Genomic DNA, 20,426 nt, shown 5'->3' on the forward strand with positions numbered 1-20,426 from the left:
CAGGAAGTGGGTCAGCTCCTCAGCTGATATTACACTACAACATGACACTCCTTAAAGCTCTCTGTCTCAACAATTCTCTGCACTAAATGTAGGTCTATTACTGAACTACTGACACAGGCATCGCCCCAGTTCATTAGACAATATGTAAGAAAACAAAAAGAAACAGCATGGTTTGAGGAGTAAAGCCTGAAAAGAAGATGTGAAACACATGGCAAACAATTCCGATGACTATGTTCAAATGGCCGTCTGTGGAAAAATAAAAGCTTACTTCTCACTTGACTCATGATTCACGATTCAAAAAAAAAAAAAAAAAAAAATCCCAATAGCATAGTGATTCACAGCACAAGTGCTTCCAATGAGAGACGAGCTCCATGACTTGTCTGTGAAACATGCCTTAACAGAAATTGTCTTATGTAATTGTTTTTTTTTTCACTCTCTGTGTTCACTGATTCTTTCAGGCACCTTGTTCTTAATTCAATGTATGAGCACAACACACAATACAGCTAGGATGCCCTTAAGGCAGACAGACTTGCCTGTATTTACAGTTGTAAGTAATAAGGCATCTCAGTTTTCAAACAAAATCTCATGAATGACATAATACGGGCTGCAGAGGCTGAATAGTATTTTACCTTTTACTGAGTGGCCAATACCACCACATACAGAAATGTGACACCTTTTTGTTTAGTTTTTATAGGGTAAACACTCTTTTAAAACAGATTGCTGGACAGATTGTGTTTATGACTTTAAATCAATGAAAATGACACAACATATAAACATATGAAAGAGTGCATTGCCAGAGACTCATGAGACTTAACGTGGCAAGCTCAGTGCAAATCTGATTTTGTCTTCTGTTAGCCTGGGTATCTCTATTCCTACTATCCTCATTTTTTTATTGATTGTAAATATTAAAAGTTAACAAATTAAGAAGCATGCTAACCGCTGATATTCCAGCTAAATGTGTAACCACAATTTGCAAAGAACCATACCACCAACCATAGAACCATACCACTGGAGAAAGAAAGTGAAGGAAAATAAAATTAAAACTTACAAGTCGATTTTCATCAAACACCTCAAACAGTAGACGGTGCTTCCTCGGATTAACCTAAAAAAAACAAAAAAAAACAACTTAAAGCTGAGTACCAAGTTAAACGACAAGGAAGTGATACTAACACAGCTCATTTATTAACAAGTACAGTATATCCTTGATAAATTATATAATTCTTGATTATGAATGCTTCCATGTGTTGTATTTCTGGTTGCTATCACACTGAATTTTAATAATTTCCCTATTATGTACAAATGCAGTTGTGTGACTCTTACCCTAAAGAAGAATTCCTCATTCCATTTTGGATCCAGTGTCTTTAGGAGACAAAAAAACGAGAGAACAAAATCAGATTCAACTACTGACAAGTCTGCCTTATAGCTCAAAGCTCAAAATAGAATACAACAAAAATACTCACTTTCTTTATTGTTTTGGTCTGAAGACTTGTTAGTTCACCATTTACTGGGTCATAAAGGGACAGTTTTGTATATGGATCACTGCAAAAAAGAAAAGAAAAAAAAAGTCATACAACATCATATTTGGGTTTAAAACATCACTGCAAAAATTCTGAAAAAGTTAAACTTTTTCCTCTCAGTCTTTAGTGGTGCATGTGGTTCTTTTGTTTTCAATTATAAGGTAAATGCTGCAGTATATTATTAATAGAACATTAATTTATTATTAACTATTTAGGTCTTTTAAGTTTTGCCCACCCTCCAGATGTTGGGAAAATGGGATGCCCCACCAAAGTTACATTAATAATGCTTTTCACCAAGCAGGGATCAGGTTTCTTATTTAACTTAGATGTTTGCAGCAGTTTATTTATTTATGTTTAAGACATAGACTCACAGATCTCCATCACATCAACAAGGCATCTTCATGGTTACATCTGTGATTGGTTTCCTCTGTTCTTACCTTTCACACAATCAAACAATAATACAGATGCTAGGGTCAAAATGGCGACATACTTAAAATCTTTGGGATATTAACTTTAAAGGTATTTTGGTGAAAATATTTGATTAGGTAACTCAAATTAGGTGCATCTGCCTTACAAAAGCTGTACCACAGTATCCCAATTGCACCTAATTTTTCCATCAAGACTAAAGTAAGATACATACAGTATATATTCCCTAACACATAGGAGGATTAATGTAAGTCAACAAAAAACATAAATAAGAAAATTAACCCTGAGAAGCTCATTTTTATTAAAGCATTGTGTGAAAGGTGTAAGTGTAACATTAAATCTCTTGCTTGGAATATTTTTTGAGCTAAAGAAAGAGCTAAAAGGAAGTGCTAATCAAAGGTTTATAAAAGCAGAAATAATTTTAAAAACTGAAAATATATTTTAAAAAGCAGCATATTTTTAATTATGATTAATTCTGAAAAAAATCGTTTAACTTCCAAAGCGTCAATGGAAAATATGTGGTATCAACATGACAATATCAAATGACATCAGAATTGCCTGGTGTTTATTCTGAGAGACAGGAATTAACTAATAGTTAAGTTACATAACAACGTCCACACAAAACAAATTATTGTTTTTACATACACATGTAAACATACATACCTGGCACCAAGGATATCTTTCTTCGCCAGTCCTATTCCACTGATGACTTTTACTTTCAGGATTCTGGATTCCACCTTGAACAAATAAAAAGGAAAATTAATATTTAGGAAATACACATACATTTATTTTGTAACATTAACTATGACACAACACATCAAATTACATTCATTTTTTTACCTAAATCAGGTGAAACAAAATCTAATATTAAAATAGAATTTTATGTTATGTTTCCCTTGCAGTATGAGCATAAATATGTTATTTTGAGTATTATTTTATAATATTAGTTATATTGTTATTTTAAAATATAGAGTAATATTTTTGTGTTTATTTATTGATAGTGAATGTACAAAGAGATGCATGCATTGTTTCAACTCTGGTGTACATACTAACTTGTTCGCCAGATTATATCAAAGAATGTGGTGAATCACAGTCGTAAACACTGTCACATGCATCTGTGTAATCACAGGAACTACGTAACTCTGCCGTATCTCTTGACGACACCTTGAACTCTGGTATATTTCCTTGAGCTGCACATTCTCATTAATGTTTTTCCTGGAAACTCTGTGAATCACCACCATGTGTTCTTGTCATCTTGTTAATGTTGTTATCTGGTCCACAACAATTATCAGCCCTCTAAAAACTTAGCTTCTGAGCCACAAAAACATTTTTTTGAGTTCCCCAAAAAATGTGAAACAGCGACACGTCTCTTTTTTTCTTATTTCTATATATAATACTAGAGTGGTTCAACACGACTCCAAATGACTCCAAGTCAGAGTTAGTAACATGCAGAAGAAGCTTTCAAATAAAAATTGAAACACTTTAAATTACACTAGTTCTAGTACTGTATGTGGTTCCTCTGTACTTCACATAAGCTCTGACACAAACAATAAATCGTTTTCATTATTTATTATTTATTTTTGGGTGAAAATGTATTTCGTTGCACTGGTCCATTTCCTGCATCCCTGTAGTCAACATGTAGATATCACAAATATCTGATTTAATACCTTTTGAGAGGCTCACTTGTGTTCTTTAACCATAAATCTGAGAAATTCTAAGAGATTTGGGATCCCCCTGCACAATCATCCCAATTTATTATCTTTCTCTGGAAGATGCGATATGATTGGTTACTTTCTTTCGTTTGTACAAATCATATAATAGTCTCCTCTCGTTTATTTTTTTCGTTACTACATTTTTCTCTGTTACTTAATGTACAGCCTTTGGTTAGGTTATTTTCTTACTTTGTTTATAAATAAAACACCTTTTAAAACATCTAATTCAAAATATATAATATATTCAAAAACGTTTTCACTGTTGTTTTTCACTTTCCCCCAAAAAAACTGTGGGCTAGTCGATAGTATTCTCACTGAGTGCGCGCGCGCGTGTCTGAGTGTTTATACGGGAAATGGCTCACAGAGGGGCGGTAGTTGTAAGTAGTGACAGCCTGTTGATTTTCCTCGCTGAGAAAAGTCTTCAAATTGAGGGACGACATTTTAAAATGCAGTAAACATTATAGAAAGTACATAACCGCCGTTCACTTACAGAAAGTAGTGCTTGAAGCCAACAGTTACGTAACATATACGTTCGTTACCCCATTTAAATGCTTATCGACAGGAATCACATGAGGAGCTGTAAAAAGGCGACAAAAGTGGTCATTGTTTTACCTCTTCAGTAGGAAGTCCTCTGATTTGTGGAGAATGTGTAGCCATATTATTCTTTTTCTCCCGAAAACAACACCAAAAACAAGGACGACAAGAAGAAGAGGCTTGTCCTGTCGAAGAGCAAATACCAGCCTCTTCGCTGAACTACTCCGCCTATACTATTCCCTCTCACACACTGTAGCTGCAGTTCGGCCTTCAAACACCGTCAGCCACGGTCAATAATAACCGTCACACCGTCGTCACCCGATGTATCCATCCTCCTCATTCTTCTCCTCCTCCTTCTGATGCATTTCCCTCCTTCTGATGCCTTTCCCTCCTCCGTCTTCCTTCTTCGCCCTCCCTGTTGTCTGGCGCAAACCCAGAAAAGGTTCATGTAAATTTGTTTAAGCGTGTATAATAGTAAAAGAAGCAACAATGTTACACTTTGAAATACTATTTTCAAGAAAATAGTGCAGAGTCAGACAGAATCAGAGACATTATTTGAGCAGAAAAATATAATTTGAAAGTGATTTAGCAGATCCAAAAGTAATAGGAATGTATACACACAATGTATAAAACGTGAAAAAAATAGACATAAATTAAACCAAAAGTCCACCAGTGTAAAAGTGTAGATCCAATAATGCACATTAAACAACAGCAGGAACACCGATTGCACACACTACAAAAATACAGAATAGTTCATTATTTCTGAACATATGAAAAGCAAATCTATATTTATATAGATTTACTATATTATTACTTTACCTGCGGGAAGTAAAAAAAAGTTATGTCCCTTATTCGTCCCAAAATGTGAAAATCCAGTGTGAGCCTTTGCAACTCACACAGGCTGCCACGGGAGGCGCCATTAAGCATGTGGTTGCAACTCTCCGACTGCTACATGAGCTAGAAATCTCTTCGTTGAGGTCCTTTTACTGTAGACAATTTGACCTGAGACACAATCCCATTTCCTCATATAATGGCCTGGACTAGTCATGTAATCCACAGTCCGTGACGTGAGCTGGTTATCCAACCCTGCATGCCCAAGCTTGTCCCTCAAGTAGAGATTTATCTCTCTTGTTGCTTAAGATGCACTGTATTTGATTTGCATGATACTTTATAAAAATGATGAATACATACATTCATTCTAAGTGTTTGTTATACACCTAATTAATTCTGTACAATGGCAAACATTAATTTGTTCCTAGGTAAAATTATTTTGATACTTCGATTTTCAACCTTTATTTTCATAGAACATACACAAGACAGCATAAGTGTTATGGAAAATGTTTATTAACATTAAACGTCTTTAAAAATCATTATTAAATAACACTTCCTCTTTTGTTTTATTAAAATGCAAAGAAAACAAAATATATCTATACACTGACCACAGCAACACGACTACAATGCAGAGCAGCTCCACAGCTCTGTATAACGTAAAACCATAGACTTTATATAAGAAATGGGCTGAAAGTATGGCTGGAAAATGAAGCCCAGGAAGAAGACCAGAAGTCCTGCGACCATATTTGGAAGTAGCTTCATATTAACAGACGTACATGGAAACATGAGGCTGCTTGTCACCTTTTTTTTTTTTACTCTTTTTTTCCTAAGGTGTTTTGGGTATCAATACTTAGTTAAGGACAATAGACTATAAAACATGTCATGAGATAAAGCATTCACTCATATTCCAATTCTTAAAAATAATTATTTTTAGTAACATATGTCTTTTACTGTGTTTTATCATATATTTATTTACCTCTGATTTGCCAATTTAAAACATTTAGCATAATACCTAATTGAACTCATACTTCTTCATAAAACTCTTCGGCAGCAGCTGATTGGCCTTCCACTATTAGTGAAAAGTAATTATATTTGCCATTGATTTATATAGCCACATTTTTTACATATCTTCTATGCTTATACCAAGAGGAAGGGTATTGTCTTCATCAAACACAAAACTCAGACCCTTAGGAAATATTGTTTTTTAAATATACACAGATAAACATTAGCAACTTCAAAAGTCAAAAACATATATATTAAAATCAAAATATAAATTAAAAAAATGTTTTAAGTAGTCAAAAAATTTGAAATTTGAACCTAAAATTCAAATCACATTTTACTTTGCTACTGCTTTTATAAAGGTTACAAGTTCTGTAATCTGTAAGATTTAAGATTAAATGCTCTGCATTTTTCATATATCAAGATATTGATTTTACACGATATAATGAAACACATTACAATTATTTTTTGATCTTGCAATCGTGCAATTTTTCTGGGATAACTCCCAACACATTTCCAGTTAGAGAGAATCACTGTCAATTATATCAACAATCATACACCAATAACATAGCAACTGGCTCACCATATATATGAACGTAAATAATTCAAACAAGCGCAGTTTCTTTAACATAAAATGAAGCTACAGATACATTTTCTCACATTTGAACAGGACATCAGTTGAGAAATGTACAGTGTATACAAGTGGTAATTTGCTATGACACATAGAACATACTATTCCCTACAAGTTGGATTACTGGGATTACACACATTTATATATTTTTAAAAACTCTGTACAAACAACAAAATGTAAATAAATAACCACAACACAAAAAAGTGCTGGGCACATAAAATCCAACACATTTAATGTGGCATCAGAGAGACTCAGGGATTCCATAACAAGGGGGGAATTACAGTGTTTTCCTTTTGTTATGTTGTACCTCTTACGTGTAAAAAGTGTTGAAAAGACAACAATTTAATTCTTGATAAAGAACTGCTTTAGGTTTAGAAAAGAAAACAAGTATTCCAGTGCTGCAAATGTCACCAATTCTTAGTTTTACAGTAGACAGCCAAGATCTGAGATCTGCCATTATATCAAAAATGTCTTCTTTGGTTTGAGTATAAGGCTGAGAAACCAAAAACTTTCAATTTCATTAGACACTGTCCATTGTCAGTGCAAAGGCTAGTCTGGACTCTAGTGTTTACATGGTTGGTTAATGTTACACTGGCAGTGCTTGATTTTATCCAAACCACACACAGTATTTCATTCTGAAGAAAAGTCAAGTATTGCAGATTGTCAGGGCAGTGTGTTTGACATTTTCATTGTTCCATTGCATTGGCACACCATATTAATATTGCATTCAATTAGTCATAACCCAGTCATTCTACAAAGAACAATAAGTATAGGAACCATCCTATGTTATTAACAAACTACAGCCGACTTTGTATCAACAAAGGGTCTTGATCCAGGCTGTAGGTTCTAAATTCTTTTTCACAGTGGTTGAGCTCTCATCTTAAATTCTGTGTTAAACTTACATGGGAATCACATTAAAACACCACAGACCCATTAAAGAAGTTGCATATTGAAGCAGGTTTTGAATGAAGACATACATTACATTTTGGCTCAGTGTGTCTACATTCGGGTTTTATTCCTCATGCATCGATTAATACATTTTTTTATGTAGTCTATTGCTGGTATTCTCCACAAAAAACTAATGATCAAGTAGAACAGATGTTGCATATGGATTAATGTTATTGCATTGATCCATTATATTATTAATTAGTTGACTCAAAAGAATGTACAATGGCTTTACATTAGATTACAAAAATGACAGCAAATCATATTTATGAATGCTGTTGTAAACTTGAAAGTAAAGTTTCTGTAACAGCTGAACAGTCTTATGCCTCATTAAATGTCAATTATGTAACTGGACAAAAGAGCAGGAGCTCCCTCAAAACTTGATTCTTGCATAAACTTCAATTCTGCCTATTTGCTCATGATGGATGACACAAAGCATTAAAATTAGTTAAAGTGATAAAAGGGTTATTGCTGTACACAAATTAATAATAATATTTTTTTTCATTTAAGGATTTCTTCAGGCAAAGAAATTAATGGCTCTTTCACAAATTTGAAAATGCACTTGGGTCAAACGATGTCAGGTGATATTCTCTGATTTAGGGCAAAATGACTTGCATTTTATTCAGAGGATTGCAGCATTTTTGCAGCATAGCCTGGCACTTAAACTGGACAAATGTCAATGCGTCCAGTGTTTAAATAGAACATATAAAAACAAGGAAATAAAAAATACTCGAAAACTAAACAGCAAACGTTGACACATCTGTTTTTAACCCATGAGTCCAACAGTGGTCTGGTCTTTGTTTTCTAACCAGTCCAGTCCACTTGCATTTGTTGTCTCACCTGTAATTTGCTGAAACAGTGCATCGGTCACCAGTTCTTCTGGAGCTGTGTTTTGGTATTGCCCTTGCTGCTGGTTAGGGTCAAAGAGAAGGTTTGTATCCAGTGCATTAAGATCATTGATGGTACCGGGAAGCTCTGATGTCATTCTGATTTCACATGGGAAGCCTGCCACACCTGTAGTCAGCTCTGACACCTGTTCTATGAGCTGTCTACTAGAACTGCCGTAATTCATCTGCTTCTGCTGCTGCTGGTTCAAAGTTAACATTAGGTTGGATTGGGCCTGCTGATGCTCACTACAGGTGGAAAGTACGTGGTTGTTACTTGCAGAAAGCAGCATTTGTTCATTGACTTGATTTCCCATGACATATTCTGGCCTCTGTAAATTACAAGTGCTGGTAGAGTCAGAAGTCATCATGCTGTCACCGCAGGAGAGACTGGACTCAGACTCCAGGATCTGAGTGAGGTTCATACGTGCAGTGTAACTGGACGGCAAATTATTTATGGCCAAACCCCGCAGACCATCATCACGGTCGCAGTCCATTTCATTCAGAAGGACACTGGTGATGTTCTTGTTATTACATTGCAGACCTGTTGCGGGTAGAACCTCGGTCTGCATCATGATGTTGAGCGGCACAGAGCGACTCCGCTGAACCATGCTGCTCACACCAAGATTTGTTTGACTGTTTGCAAAGATGCTCAACATCTCTGGTGTTACAGGAGTGTTAAATGGAGACAACAGCGAGTGGTGGGCACTGGGGAGGGCGCTGTTTCCCATATTTCCACTGAAATTCTTTTGATGTACTGCAGGACTTACACTGCGGCAACGGAAGTTTGCAGCAGATGCATTTGTGGTTTTATTATCTAGAGGAGCAGGCACAGCAAAACCTTCCTGCTTGCTCATGTTAGCCACCTGCTGCTGCACCGGTGAGATCGGAGTCAAACGGCCAAAACTGCTGTCATGGTGCCGCGCATGAGGAACAGCAAAGGCGTGAGGTTTTTGGAAATGGTCATCCATGAGACCTTGATAACTTGGCAGGATCCCAATGCCATTGTTTGACCTGTTCAAGCTGACACTGTTGTTGTTGTAACTGGTATTCATCCACTCCAGCCTGGTCTTGTCTGGGTGAGTGGCCATTGGCCTCTGCATGGGTTTAACTGGACTGCTGGAAACAGTGCTGCCTTCATGGAAGCCAGTGATGGAGTTGATAGGTGTAAATGCAAATGGGTTCCTGCACTCCACTGGACTTGGAGGCACAGTGCTGCTGCAGCCAGAATGTGGAGTACCAACGGGGGTGTGCCGGCTGCTTCCCAATGCACTGTCCACAGGGGTGGTAGAAGCCATGCGGGAGCAGGGACTCTCACCAGTGAGGCCTTGATTTCCTCCCATCATTTCAGATGTGGGTGTGGGAGTAGGAGTCGGGGTCGGAGTGTGGACTGGTATGTTGCTATTGTGTGTGGGATGATAAAAAGCTGCCACTGTCTGATTAGTGGACATGAAGTTGTCCTGCTGCACAGCCTGATTCCCATGCAGTGAGACACAGTTCCCCCTCTCCATCAGTCTGTTAAGTTTCATCTGCTCCTCCATCTGCACCAGCTCCTCAACAATACTGTCCTGAGTCACATCATCATCAAAGGAGAAGAAGTCCACATCTGTCTGCATAGGCATCTGACTGCAGGAAGAGGGTTGACTCAAAAACTGCGGTGGTTCGGTTGCAGAGTTTGACTGAGTGAATAGTTGATGTCGAGCTCCTTCCATGTTTCCTGTAGTTGGGTTTGAGAGTGTACCATGACCTGGTTGTTCCTGGAGGATGGGGTTATCAGGTATTGCATGCATACTGCCCGGTGTGTGTCCATGCTGTTGCTGCATTAATGCATGACTAATAGTGCTGCTAGTTTCCATAACGGTGGCAGTGTTTTTCCTAGCGATTGAGTTTTGTGTTTTGGCAACAGAGTAAAAGCCACTCGTTCTAAAAGAGGAAGTGCCAAGTGTATGGATTTGAGTGGTGACGACAGAGTTCATCTGTATCTCCACCTCAGGGATAGCTGGTGCACTTTCAGGTCTGCTGAGAGATCCTGGCCTGAAACCATAACCAGCAGCCTTTCTGCCATACCCTATAGCAGCAGCGCCCTCTGCTGTCTGCTGCGACATTAATAGCTTTTTAACTGGAGAAGGATCTAGACTCAGGCCACAGCGTTTCCTGAGACTCTGAGCCATTGCTGGTGTTGCATTACTATTTTCTCCAGATAAAGATGATCCACCGGTGTCCATTAAAGAAACAGTGCTGGTATTACGAGGGGAGGGAGCTAAGTGTAAAGTGCTGGTGTTACTATCGCTAGTATTGCTGCTTACAGCCACTGCTGTAGCGTTAGTGCTGGAGAAGGGATTTTCATTGCATTTGGTGGCAGATATGTCCTCCAGGCCAAGGAAGCCTTTGGTGTGAGGTATGGGAACACTGGCAGCCCTCTGCACAGCCCCTGCGGTCCTGTTTTTCATTTCTCCTGGAACCAAGACGACACCACCAGAATTTTGCATTTGACTGTTTTTATGTATAGCTTCAACTTCCATTTCAACATCAATGCTGTGATTGCTGGTGGCCTGCCCTGGCCTGGCTTCTGGGGCAAGAATGGGAACTGCAGAAGCACTCCTGATGGCATGATTAAAGCTGTTGTCTTCAACTGCATTACAGCTGATCCCTGCAGATGCAGACCGCACACCTGCGCTGCTCAGGGATGTGGTGGTGTTGCCGCTGCCGCTGTTTGCTGGCAGTGATATGGCCGTCATCTTGACCAAACTGACAGGGCTAACGTGACATGTAGTCATCACAGTTTTAATAGGGCTGTTCGCAATGATCATGGTAGAGGGGGAGTGTAAAGTGATGGCAGTCGTGGACATAGGTTTGGGGAGGATTTGAGCATAGCGCTGCCGAGCAGTGCGTTCGCCTGCTGGACTGGGCAGGATATTTTGCAAAGTTCTGGGGCTCTGCTTCACTGGCTGAACTGGCTGTGTGACCATTTGGATGTTAATAGGTAGCACTTTGTTCTCAACTGTTCCCAGTGGACTCGGTGACATTAGTTGCCTGCTCCGTTGTACCTGAGGAGAGACAGATGCTAATTAAAAAGCCAGAAAAACTGAAACGGATTTTCAATACATACTTATTGTTGGCATCTGTTTGCCTGCTTAGGTAAAAACCACAAAAACCTTTGTGTGGTTCATTATGATGACACATAATAAACTAACATTAAATCCAACTTTCTTACAGTGATAGGACTTGGCACAGCAGTGACCACAATGCCGATGGTCGGAGGAGGGGACTGAGGAGCCGGGCTTTCACCAGGCACACCATCTTCATCCCGCTTGACCTGTCCCTCTCCAGGTGAAGGTGACAACAGCTTCTGTTCCTGTTGCTTTCTCTGGATCTTCTTCTGGAGCTGCTGCTTTGCATCAATAGAAGGTGACGACAGGTTTGTCACCTGAGGCTGGAAGGAGTGAGCTTCACCGGTGGGGACGAATGCTGAGACTGGCTGTGGAGTCTTAACCTCTGCTGGAAAAGAACAGGGTAGACTACATTCAGATGTAGATTTTAACTTTGATTAAGGCTGTAGTCACGTATAGCACACACATAGATGTACTACTTCAGAGATGCCTACAAACAAACAGAGCTTCTCGTTTCAACACAGATTCAGCATTCTACTTTTGTCCCATAAGAGAATACCTGTGCTCACTTGTTTTTACATGTCTAACAATCCTCAAAAAAAAAAGGAAGTTAATTTTATTTCTTAAATTTATTTAGACATAATCTATAATGAATGTTAGGGAAATAAAACACCACTTTATTTGACCAAACTTGTGTGTGAGTTTTCTAAGCTCCCTTCCACAACATCCTTTTTAGATCATGCACGATAAATTAAACTGTTCACTCAAAATTGACCAGATATAACTGAGTGAAAATAGTTAGTGTGTCACCATGTGGCTGGATTTACCTAACCAAAATACAGGGAGTGGCTATAACCTCACTGAGTAAGACTGCGTGTAACTGCAGGGCCACACCTTGGAAGAAGTTAGTAGTCCTGCCACAACGTTTAAGATAAGAAGTCCCTTTTTTGTCCAACAGTGGGGACATTTTCTGGTTTCCTCCAAAAGCATGCAGATTTTAGGTAATTGTTCACTTTTATTCATCATAAATCTTTAGTGTGAATGGTTGTCTCCGTACAGTCAACCGTCCAGGGTGTAGCCCTCCCTCACTTAATGACTGCTGGGATTGTTCCCTGCCACTACCCGAAAAGGATTACTGACTTTCCCTTTGAACATGTTCAATAAAATACAAATCGAGGCTCATGGGTGCAGTGGCACACAAACAACGCTAGGTGTCAATAGTTGCTTCTTTTTTATGGGTCACTGCTTATATAGCAGGTGCAAGCACTGTTTACCTGCTGCTGTGCCGGTCACGATGGTGAGAGCCGCCAGAGACTTGTTGCTGATGTAATGACTGTCGATCAGGAATCGAGCCAGGTCTTCCACAGAGTCAAACTGACGTTTCAGCACCTTCTGGGCCCACTCACACACCAGGTCACAGGCTGCAAATCGTACCTCCTCTTTTATACCACTCAGTTGACCTGGAGACTCCAGGACATCACCCTGGAGCTACACACATACATCCATGATTGAATACTGAGGATTATATAAATGACACAATTATTTTGAAATACTCATAGAGTTGTGAAAATGATCCTTACTTCAGTTTTATGGAGATCCAGAGTAGGTAATGATGGCATGTGAACAAAAGGTCTCTTTCTTAACCCGCTATAACAATATGTGCACTGGTGTTAAGGTAAAATAAAATGGATATATCATTAAGACATTATGAATAATAATGATTATTTAATAACAAGTTAGTGTAATACGCAAAAATGTCTCTATAGGTACATAAATGAATGAGTGAGTAGATCTAAGTCATAAAGGTCAACATCGCACTGACTGTGTGTGGGTCTCTGTCTAATACTTCAGTTTGTGGTTCAGACAGGGCTTTATCTTATTTCACATCTATATTTAGAGAGCTCATGAACTGCCACAGCAGATGGTCTGGGACCAGAGGCCAGACATTACAATCCAGTAAAGGATATTTTGATTTTCCTCTCATGCCAAGTCGCCGGGCCTTCATGTTGGGGAAGACATTTTTCATCATTTTTCCAAAATCGGCAGCACTGAGTGGGTGGTAGTTGAGATTGTCACAGAAGCCCCTGAAACACAGAGCAACAGGAATACATTGCTGTGACAAACCACAGATTGTACATAAGACACGGACAAAGCCCTTTGGCTGCAGATAAAGGATGAAAGGTTTTATAAATAAAGCTTTCTACAACACAAGTAAGTTATGGCAGTATTTACCTAGTTAGGAGCCTGGTTTTAGTCAACAATGTTGACGTCAACAGGGCTTTTATTGGATAATGATGACCACATGTCACATGTTAGCACCGAGTTCTAATAAGAGGCCTGGAAACAAGTGTTTGATACTCTAAGCTATTTAAAGAAAATTGTCTTTGTTTTGTAAATTACTAACAAAATACACTACTTCTCATTAACTTTTGTACCAACAGTTAAAACAGGATTTTTTCCCCCCCTAAGATATGGTCTGACTCCAGCCAGTCTGATGTTAGGGGCTAAACATTTGGGACCACGCTACGGGGAAATATCTCCCGTCGTTGTTAAAGGTTGGGGTTGCAGCCATTTGGTTGTTAAATCTTCTTTTGCCTGACTGCTAAAGGGATCTTTAGTAAATACATGTCATGTTTTGACAAATGAGCAGTAAAACAGCACAAGTAAATTGTACAAAAATGATCCGTTTAATCACTGAAAGTGTTTTGTACTCAATGCCTTAGCTCTAGCCAGAACAGGCAAATAGCTGGACTTGTCCAGGATATATGACACTGAATTGGCAGCTGCTCAACACAGTTCTTTCAATATGGATCTCTTCCAGTTTCCTCCTTTCTGAATTATTTTTTTAGCGGTACAATATCTGTTCTGATCGTAACACTTTTGAAAAATCTCCTAAGATCTGAACTGGTTTATAATTAAACACGTTTTCCCTTTTTCCTGGAAGGTAGTGTCTGTCAGCTCATTAATATAGCTCTGTCCAGACTGTTGTTTCTCTAAATAAACCCAATGTAACCTTTATATGTTACTTTGTTTCTACAAAAAACACACGTAAACACAATTAACTTTGTGAAAAAGTAAAAAAAAAATGAATTTGACTAATCACAGTGTGTGGGTATAGACAGGGAAAACGACATTGCTAATAGGCTAGCACTGGTCTTCTCTTCATCTGTCGTCTCATTGGCCCATAATCAAAAGTTTATACTACCACCTGTCGACTTGGCAGGTTTTTCACAGTACTCAACGGTCAACAATACTGTGAGGTCTCCAAAGGTTAATAACCTGATGGTCATTTTCAATAGTTTAAGGTAAAGTTTACTAGCACTGAGCCTTCTCACCTCACTATCCTTAAGGCGCCAACATTTCTGGAGGCCACTGTATTTCTGTACTAGTTGAGTGAATAAAAAGACACTTACATAACTCAGTCAGAGCATTTCAATCCACTGTCTCAGACTTTCCATTCTAATATTACCAGCACATGCTGCTGCAATTCTCATGCCTGGATGGCTATTTATACTAACCCTTCAGACCACAGTCATATAGCAGTGTAGCCACTCAGATATTAGCCGCTGCTAAAGTAAGGTTTTTTTTCCTGACCAAACTAAATCAACGTTTTCATGAGCAAGAACATTTCAAATGGACACTGTGACGTACTTGTATTCATCATAGACCTCCTGTTTGGGAAGAGAGGTCTCTGGATATTCCTCTAAATGATTCCGTATCCAGCTGAAGGCATGCATCTGCTGAGTGCGGCTGGATGACAAGGCACTCTGGTCACTGTGAAATAGACCAGGGTTGTTGTTGTTTAACATTTTCACAAATTCATTTCAACAATTCATTTGTTTAAACACAACAATTCAAAAAGTAAAACATTCAGAAAAATGACCTTTTATCAGAGCCAGTGCTGCTGCTGCTGCTGCTGCTGCTGGGGCCATTAGGCAGCTTAAGGTAGAGGTAGAGTTTTTCAATATCTGAGAACTTCTCCACATCTTGCTGTAACAATAAAAAATAAGACATCCATAAGACATGTACACCCACAGTACTGACCCTCTACTATACAGCAAATGTAAAGTATTTACATTTGTGTAATAAAAACACAGTTTCTAAAAATAAGAACTTTAATGTCATTCTCTTTCAACTATTATATATATACATATATATAGTGCACATGGATATGAACCATGAAAGCTCACAAAAAACACAATGTATTATTATTATTAATGTTAAATGAACACAACTCTGAACTTGTCATAACAGTCTAAATTGTCTTTTTATTTGTGTTCCACAGAATGGCATCCTAAAACGTGTCTTATCTCAGGGACAGAACTTGATCTGATTGTACTGTATAAGGCCTTCTCTTTACATCAGAGGCGTCTACACTTGTTTGTCTTGGGAGCTACTTGTTAAATGACCAGTGAACATATTTGTGGATATTCTATATAGAAGTACCAGGGTAAAGTGATCTACCCACATTAAGAACTCTAAATATACTGTATATTTACTCATAAACGGAATATATCATTATATACCTTATGTGTTATTTACATTATACTGTCTGACTCAATACTTATATGATCCTTACATTAGCCCTAGTGATTAGCATCTTAAAATAGAATTGCATCTATAATTTCAATGTTTTAAATGTAAATGCTCAGGATCTACCAGCACTCCCTTTGAGATCTACTGGTCATTCCTGATCTACTTATTGGGCACCCCTGCTTAACATGATAGTGGGAGCGTCAATGTCCCTGTCCATGGACTTGTATCACTCCATCCACTGACAACCGCCCACGTGGTTTAATAAAACATATGTAGAACATGTTAAAATCACTCACCAGAATGTTTTCCACTTGTGATTGAACAGATTTACTGTAAAACAGAGACACAGTGTGAATTAACGTGAAGCTAATGTAACATGAGCTCTTGTGTCTAAAGTATATTTATTTATAAAGCAAAGGAATGTTTGGTATGACGACCTTCCCTTCAGCATCTCTCCGGTCATGTATCCCACCATTGGGAACACATGGTGTCATGTGTAAAACGGGACAGAGCAGCACCTTAGAAACTTTGCGCCAGACACAAGGACTTCCATCCACCTGAAAACTCTGTCTACACTCAGAGTCAGAACACTGAGCATGCATTCTCCAGGATTATTTCCTAAAGGAAGATGATCTTTACAACTGCAAAAACTGGTCTGTCATAAGACATCCATATACTCAACCATCGATCGATCACATTTATAACAATTACACTGTAAATTTTGGGTGGTACTATTGTCATTTTTACCCAAAGACTCATTACTTCTATATATTTTAAATTCAGAGAGAGCAGCAAATAAACCGGTGTGGTCAAAATAAGAGCTGACTGTACAAACCCTGTGATTAGGAAAAGACAAAGAAAGAAAACAATCACTTTAAAAAAAACAGACATAGGGCTTTTTGTCTTGATTATTTATTTTGTCTTTTTACTTCTCTTTTTCTTAATCAAATGTTTTAACTGTTTAGGAACCGCAACAGATTTGGTTTCTGTTAGTGCTGTACGTTCCTTATTCTCCTCTAGCGTTTCAGTTGGTTGATACACAACAGATCTGGACTGACAGTCAAACACATAGATGGGAAAAACACTTTCAAAGAAATAATAGTTTGACTGTCTTGACTATATATATATATATATATATATATATATATATATATGGGGGGGTCACACAGAGTATGCAGCTCAACAGTGGAATCATTGGGCCACAGAACATGATTGTTTTGTCCATTAGTCCTCAGAGCAGCAGCGACAGCATTTCTGCACAAGGCTGATTAATGGCTTCCTCTTATAATGATACAGTCTCAGGGAGCATTCATTTATGCAGCGGCCGTGTTGAGCAACTGTGATTTACTCGAGTAGTCTCCAGCACACGTTGCTATGTCCATTATGGTGGCACGGCAGGTTCTAATGCAGTACTGTCTGGGGGCTCATAGATCATGTACATTCAGCTCTTGTCTTTTACACACACAGATTTCTACGGACTAACTAAGCTTTATATTTTGAAAGGAAGAATTGACTCAGAGGACCACAGAGTCCTATGGTAGTGTACTTGTAATGGTGTACAAACAACAAAGCACAACTCATGAATCTGCTCTAGTGTCTAATTCCTAATCTGTACCCTGACAGGTTGGGTTGGTGTCGACGTAGGCCGCATTTAAAGACTCCTGACAGGAGATGACTGTGAGCCAGGGCAGAAACAGTTTGCTTTAACTCACTGTTACTATGGATCTGCCATTAAGCTGTTAGGTAATCAAGATACTAAAGATCGTGTAGTTGAACTATATCATTATCACAACAAAATAATATGTACAGGTACACACCATCACGTTCTGCCCATGGAGGATGACAGTGTAGTGATACATGAACTTGCTAACCCCGAGTAAGATGTTCTCATTCTACCATAAACCCCCTCAGCCCGGGTCACTGAGGTAAACGTCAATATTTGTTCTCTAATCCTCTTAAGAGGTTGACGTGTAAAAAGACAGAGGACAGACGTCAATATCTCCTGAAACAGGTACAATGAATATTCACTGTTGGAGGCATTTAGTGTAAACAGGTCTACTTTGAGCCTGCACTTAGTTTTAATTCTGTTTGTAAATTATTACTGAGGCAGAGACAAAAGCATGCTGCAGCAGGAGGTTTTATCATGACGGCTGTAGCTGATGACGGACGAACAAAGAACAGTTACATCCACACTTACACATTATTGCACTTGTCTTATACATGTTAAATTGGAGATTAATGTGTAGTACACCTTACATCACATTATTTACCTCAGGATGTTGATACTGTTGATCAATTAAAGGGCCTCACACATTCTTTAACTACTTAGATTTTGTCTTATTTTATATATTATATATATATATAGAGAGAGAGTATATATAAAGTATATATACCATACTCTTGCACTTACTATAATAATACTGTTTCTGTGCATTTCAAAAAAATCCTTAACTCGTGTATTTGATTTAAGTGTATTTAGAAGTTTATTCTGTGTATCACTAGGCTGTATCACTAATTTGTCTCCTAACTGCCTAAAATGTGGTGGGAACATTTGGTTGGGAACACTGAGTAAGGAACATGTTGGTAAGAACATTTAAATTTAGTATGGAACATTCAGGTAGGGATGGAGCACTACTCTTAGCATGTGCATTAGATGTCACTCTAAATAAAAAACTAAAACACAAATGTCAGCCTCGCACTGTTTGTTCATTTTTAATCAACAATGTTTGCTGAAGCCCTCAACATATAACTATTACTTCTATTGAAAGAGATGGTGCTGTTGTTTTGGTTCATCAAACCTGGATGACTTGTTCACTGGTTAGTTTCCCAGCCTTACTACATGGAGTTTGAAAATTCTTCCCATGTGTATCAGTCTTTTCCAGGTTTCCTGGTTTCCACCCACAGTCCAAAAATATGTTAAATTTCTCTCTTAAAATTGACTCCAGCTATGACTGTGAGTGTGAAGGGCTGATTGTCTGACTGTGGTCCTGTGATGGACTGGTGAACGGGTGTACCCCGCCCTCAAACAGTTACTGATGAGATTGGTTCCATCTTTACCCATAAAATAACAGCCAAGATGAATGAATGAATCTGACACCAAGATGTCTGGACCAGGATTGATCCATACTGATATCATTTCATTTCAGTTTCTATTACAACTTTAAATTTGTTACTTAATTATATCGATATCGCGTGTGTGTGTGTTTGTTTGTGTGTGTGTCTGTGTGACCATCTCCTTACCAGATGCTGTTTTTGATCTTCAGCTGCAGAACACTGGCCTCAGCTCCCTGCAGCCCGGGCAGTAGGCCGGGCAGGGCGGCCAGACTCCCCGCCCCTCTGTCCTCCTGCAGCGGCGGCTGCGGCTGCGGCTGCTGCTGGGGGTCCGCCTCGTCCATCGCGGCAGACCGCCAGACTGAAATGGAGCCGTGAAAGGATGCAGTCTTCCGGTGGGATCAAACAGCATAGAGAGCAGGACGTGAAGTCGCTGACCGGACAGCAGCAGCAGTGCGCCGTGTTGTTGTAGCCAGCCGGCCCTCCTCCTCCCACATTGCCTCTCCCACTCTCCGTTACTGAGCGAATGAAATAGCCCCTGCAGCAGCTACAGTTCAGGAGGCTTCTGCTGGAGCCGGGCTCCGTGCATGGATATAAAAAGCTGAAAAACAAGTGTCTGGTCTCTGTGGTGAGCTGCTCTGCCCCCTCGCTCTGGGATTTCTCTGCATGTGCTCACCGAGTACAGGCTGCAGGATCAAGCATGCGCACTGAACGTCTGTGCGTAAAAACATGTAAACATGTCTGCAGGGAATAGAAGCGACAGTAGTCGGATTTATCAGGTTACAGTTGAGGTTGAGGCCGATAGTAAACATTATAATTCCCCACGTGCTTTTATAAATACCACATTTGAATGCAATATTTCTGAACTCAATAGCTACAGTATTTTTTTTAAAGTTTTGACTTTGCTAAGAGGAAGAATATTTTAGCATTAAAAACAATATAGGAAGCCCATGACAATATTAGATGGCTACGAGACCTCTTTCACTAACCGACTGCAGTTTATGGAACAGTTTTGAAGACATCTTGTAAGAAGGAATCTAAGTTCCTTAGCATTTAATAAATATATAAATAAATGCCTTAGTCATTTCTGAACGAAACCCCTCAATTTTACTGATAAAACTAACAGTCTGTTGTATTAACTGTTAACAACGGGGCAGCCGATGTCCAGAGGTGTTTTTTTTTTTTTGTACATTTGCTTGGTGCGTTCAAAATCTATAGGGTTTAAGTAATCGTATGTAGTACCCCATCCA

The 20,426-nt window shown here is 38.8% G+C and overlaps 2 protein-coding genes across 3 annotated transcripts in view; both read right to left on the reverse strand.

The window, feature by feature from the left end:
• The window catches only part of nedd4a (NEDD4 E3 ubiquitin protein ligase a), a 20,070-nt gene extending 15,466 nt beyond the window's left edge, over positions 1–4,604 (reverse strand). The window contains 5 exon segments of the mRNA XM_025053521.1: positions 1,049–1,102; positions 1,321–1,359; positions 1,461–1,539; positions 2,607–2,680; positions 4,268–4,604. Of these exon segments, the coding sequence (XP_024909289.1) occupies positions 1,049–1,102; positions 1,321–1,359; positions 1,461–1,539; positions 2,607–2,680; positions 4,268–4,312 (291 nt within the window). The 5' untranslated portion in view covers positions 4,313–4,604.
• A 911-nt stretch (positions 4,605–5,515) lies between these two features.
• Positions 5,516–20,414, reverse strand: LOC103398359 (DNA-binding protein RFX7). Of its 2 annotated transcripts, XM_017030680.2 has the most exons (9): positions 19,366–20,414; positions 16,422–16,455; positions 15,473–15,579; positions 15,241–15,363; positions 13,557–13,673; positions 13,170–13,248; positions 12,864–13,077; positions 11,694–11,977; positions 5,516–11,526 (listed from the first exon to the last, which is right to left on the reverse strand). In XM_017030680.2, exons 1-9 carry the CDS (start codon positions 19,518–19,520, stop codon positions 8,362–8,364), a joined length of 4,278 nt encoding a protein of 1,425 aa, XP_016886169.1. In that variant the 5' UTR covers positions 19,521–20,414; the 3' UTR covers positions 5,516–8,361. The 2 variants fall into 2 exon arrangements, with proteins under 2 accessions (XP_016886169.1, XP_024909293.1); XM_025053525.1 differs by lacking the exons at positions 13,557–13,673; positions 15,241–15,363; positions 15,473–15,579; positions 16,422–16,455; positions 19,366–20,414 and having other exon boundaries at positions 11,694–11,974; positions 13,170–13,407.
• Between the last annotated feature and the right edge of the window lie 12 nt (positions 20,415–20,426).

Source organism: Cynoglossus semilaevis, unplaced genomic scaffold (genome assembly GCF_000523025.1).
Source record: "Cynoglossus semilaevis isolate Cse_v1.0 unplaced genomic scaffold, Cse_v1.0 scaffold1033, whole genome shotgun sequence".
In the NCBI taxonomy this organism is placed as follows: domain Eukaryota; kingdom Metazoa; phylum Chordata; class Actinopteri; order Pleuronectiformes; family Cynoglossidae; genus Cynoglossus; species Cynoglossus semilaevis.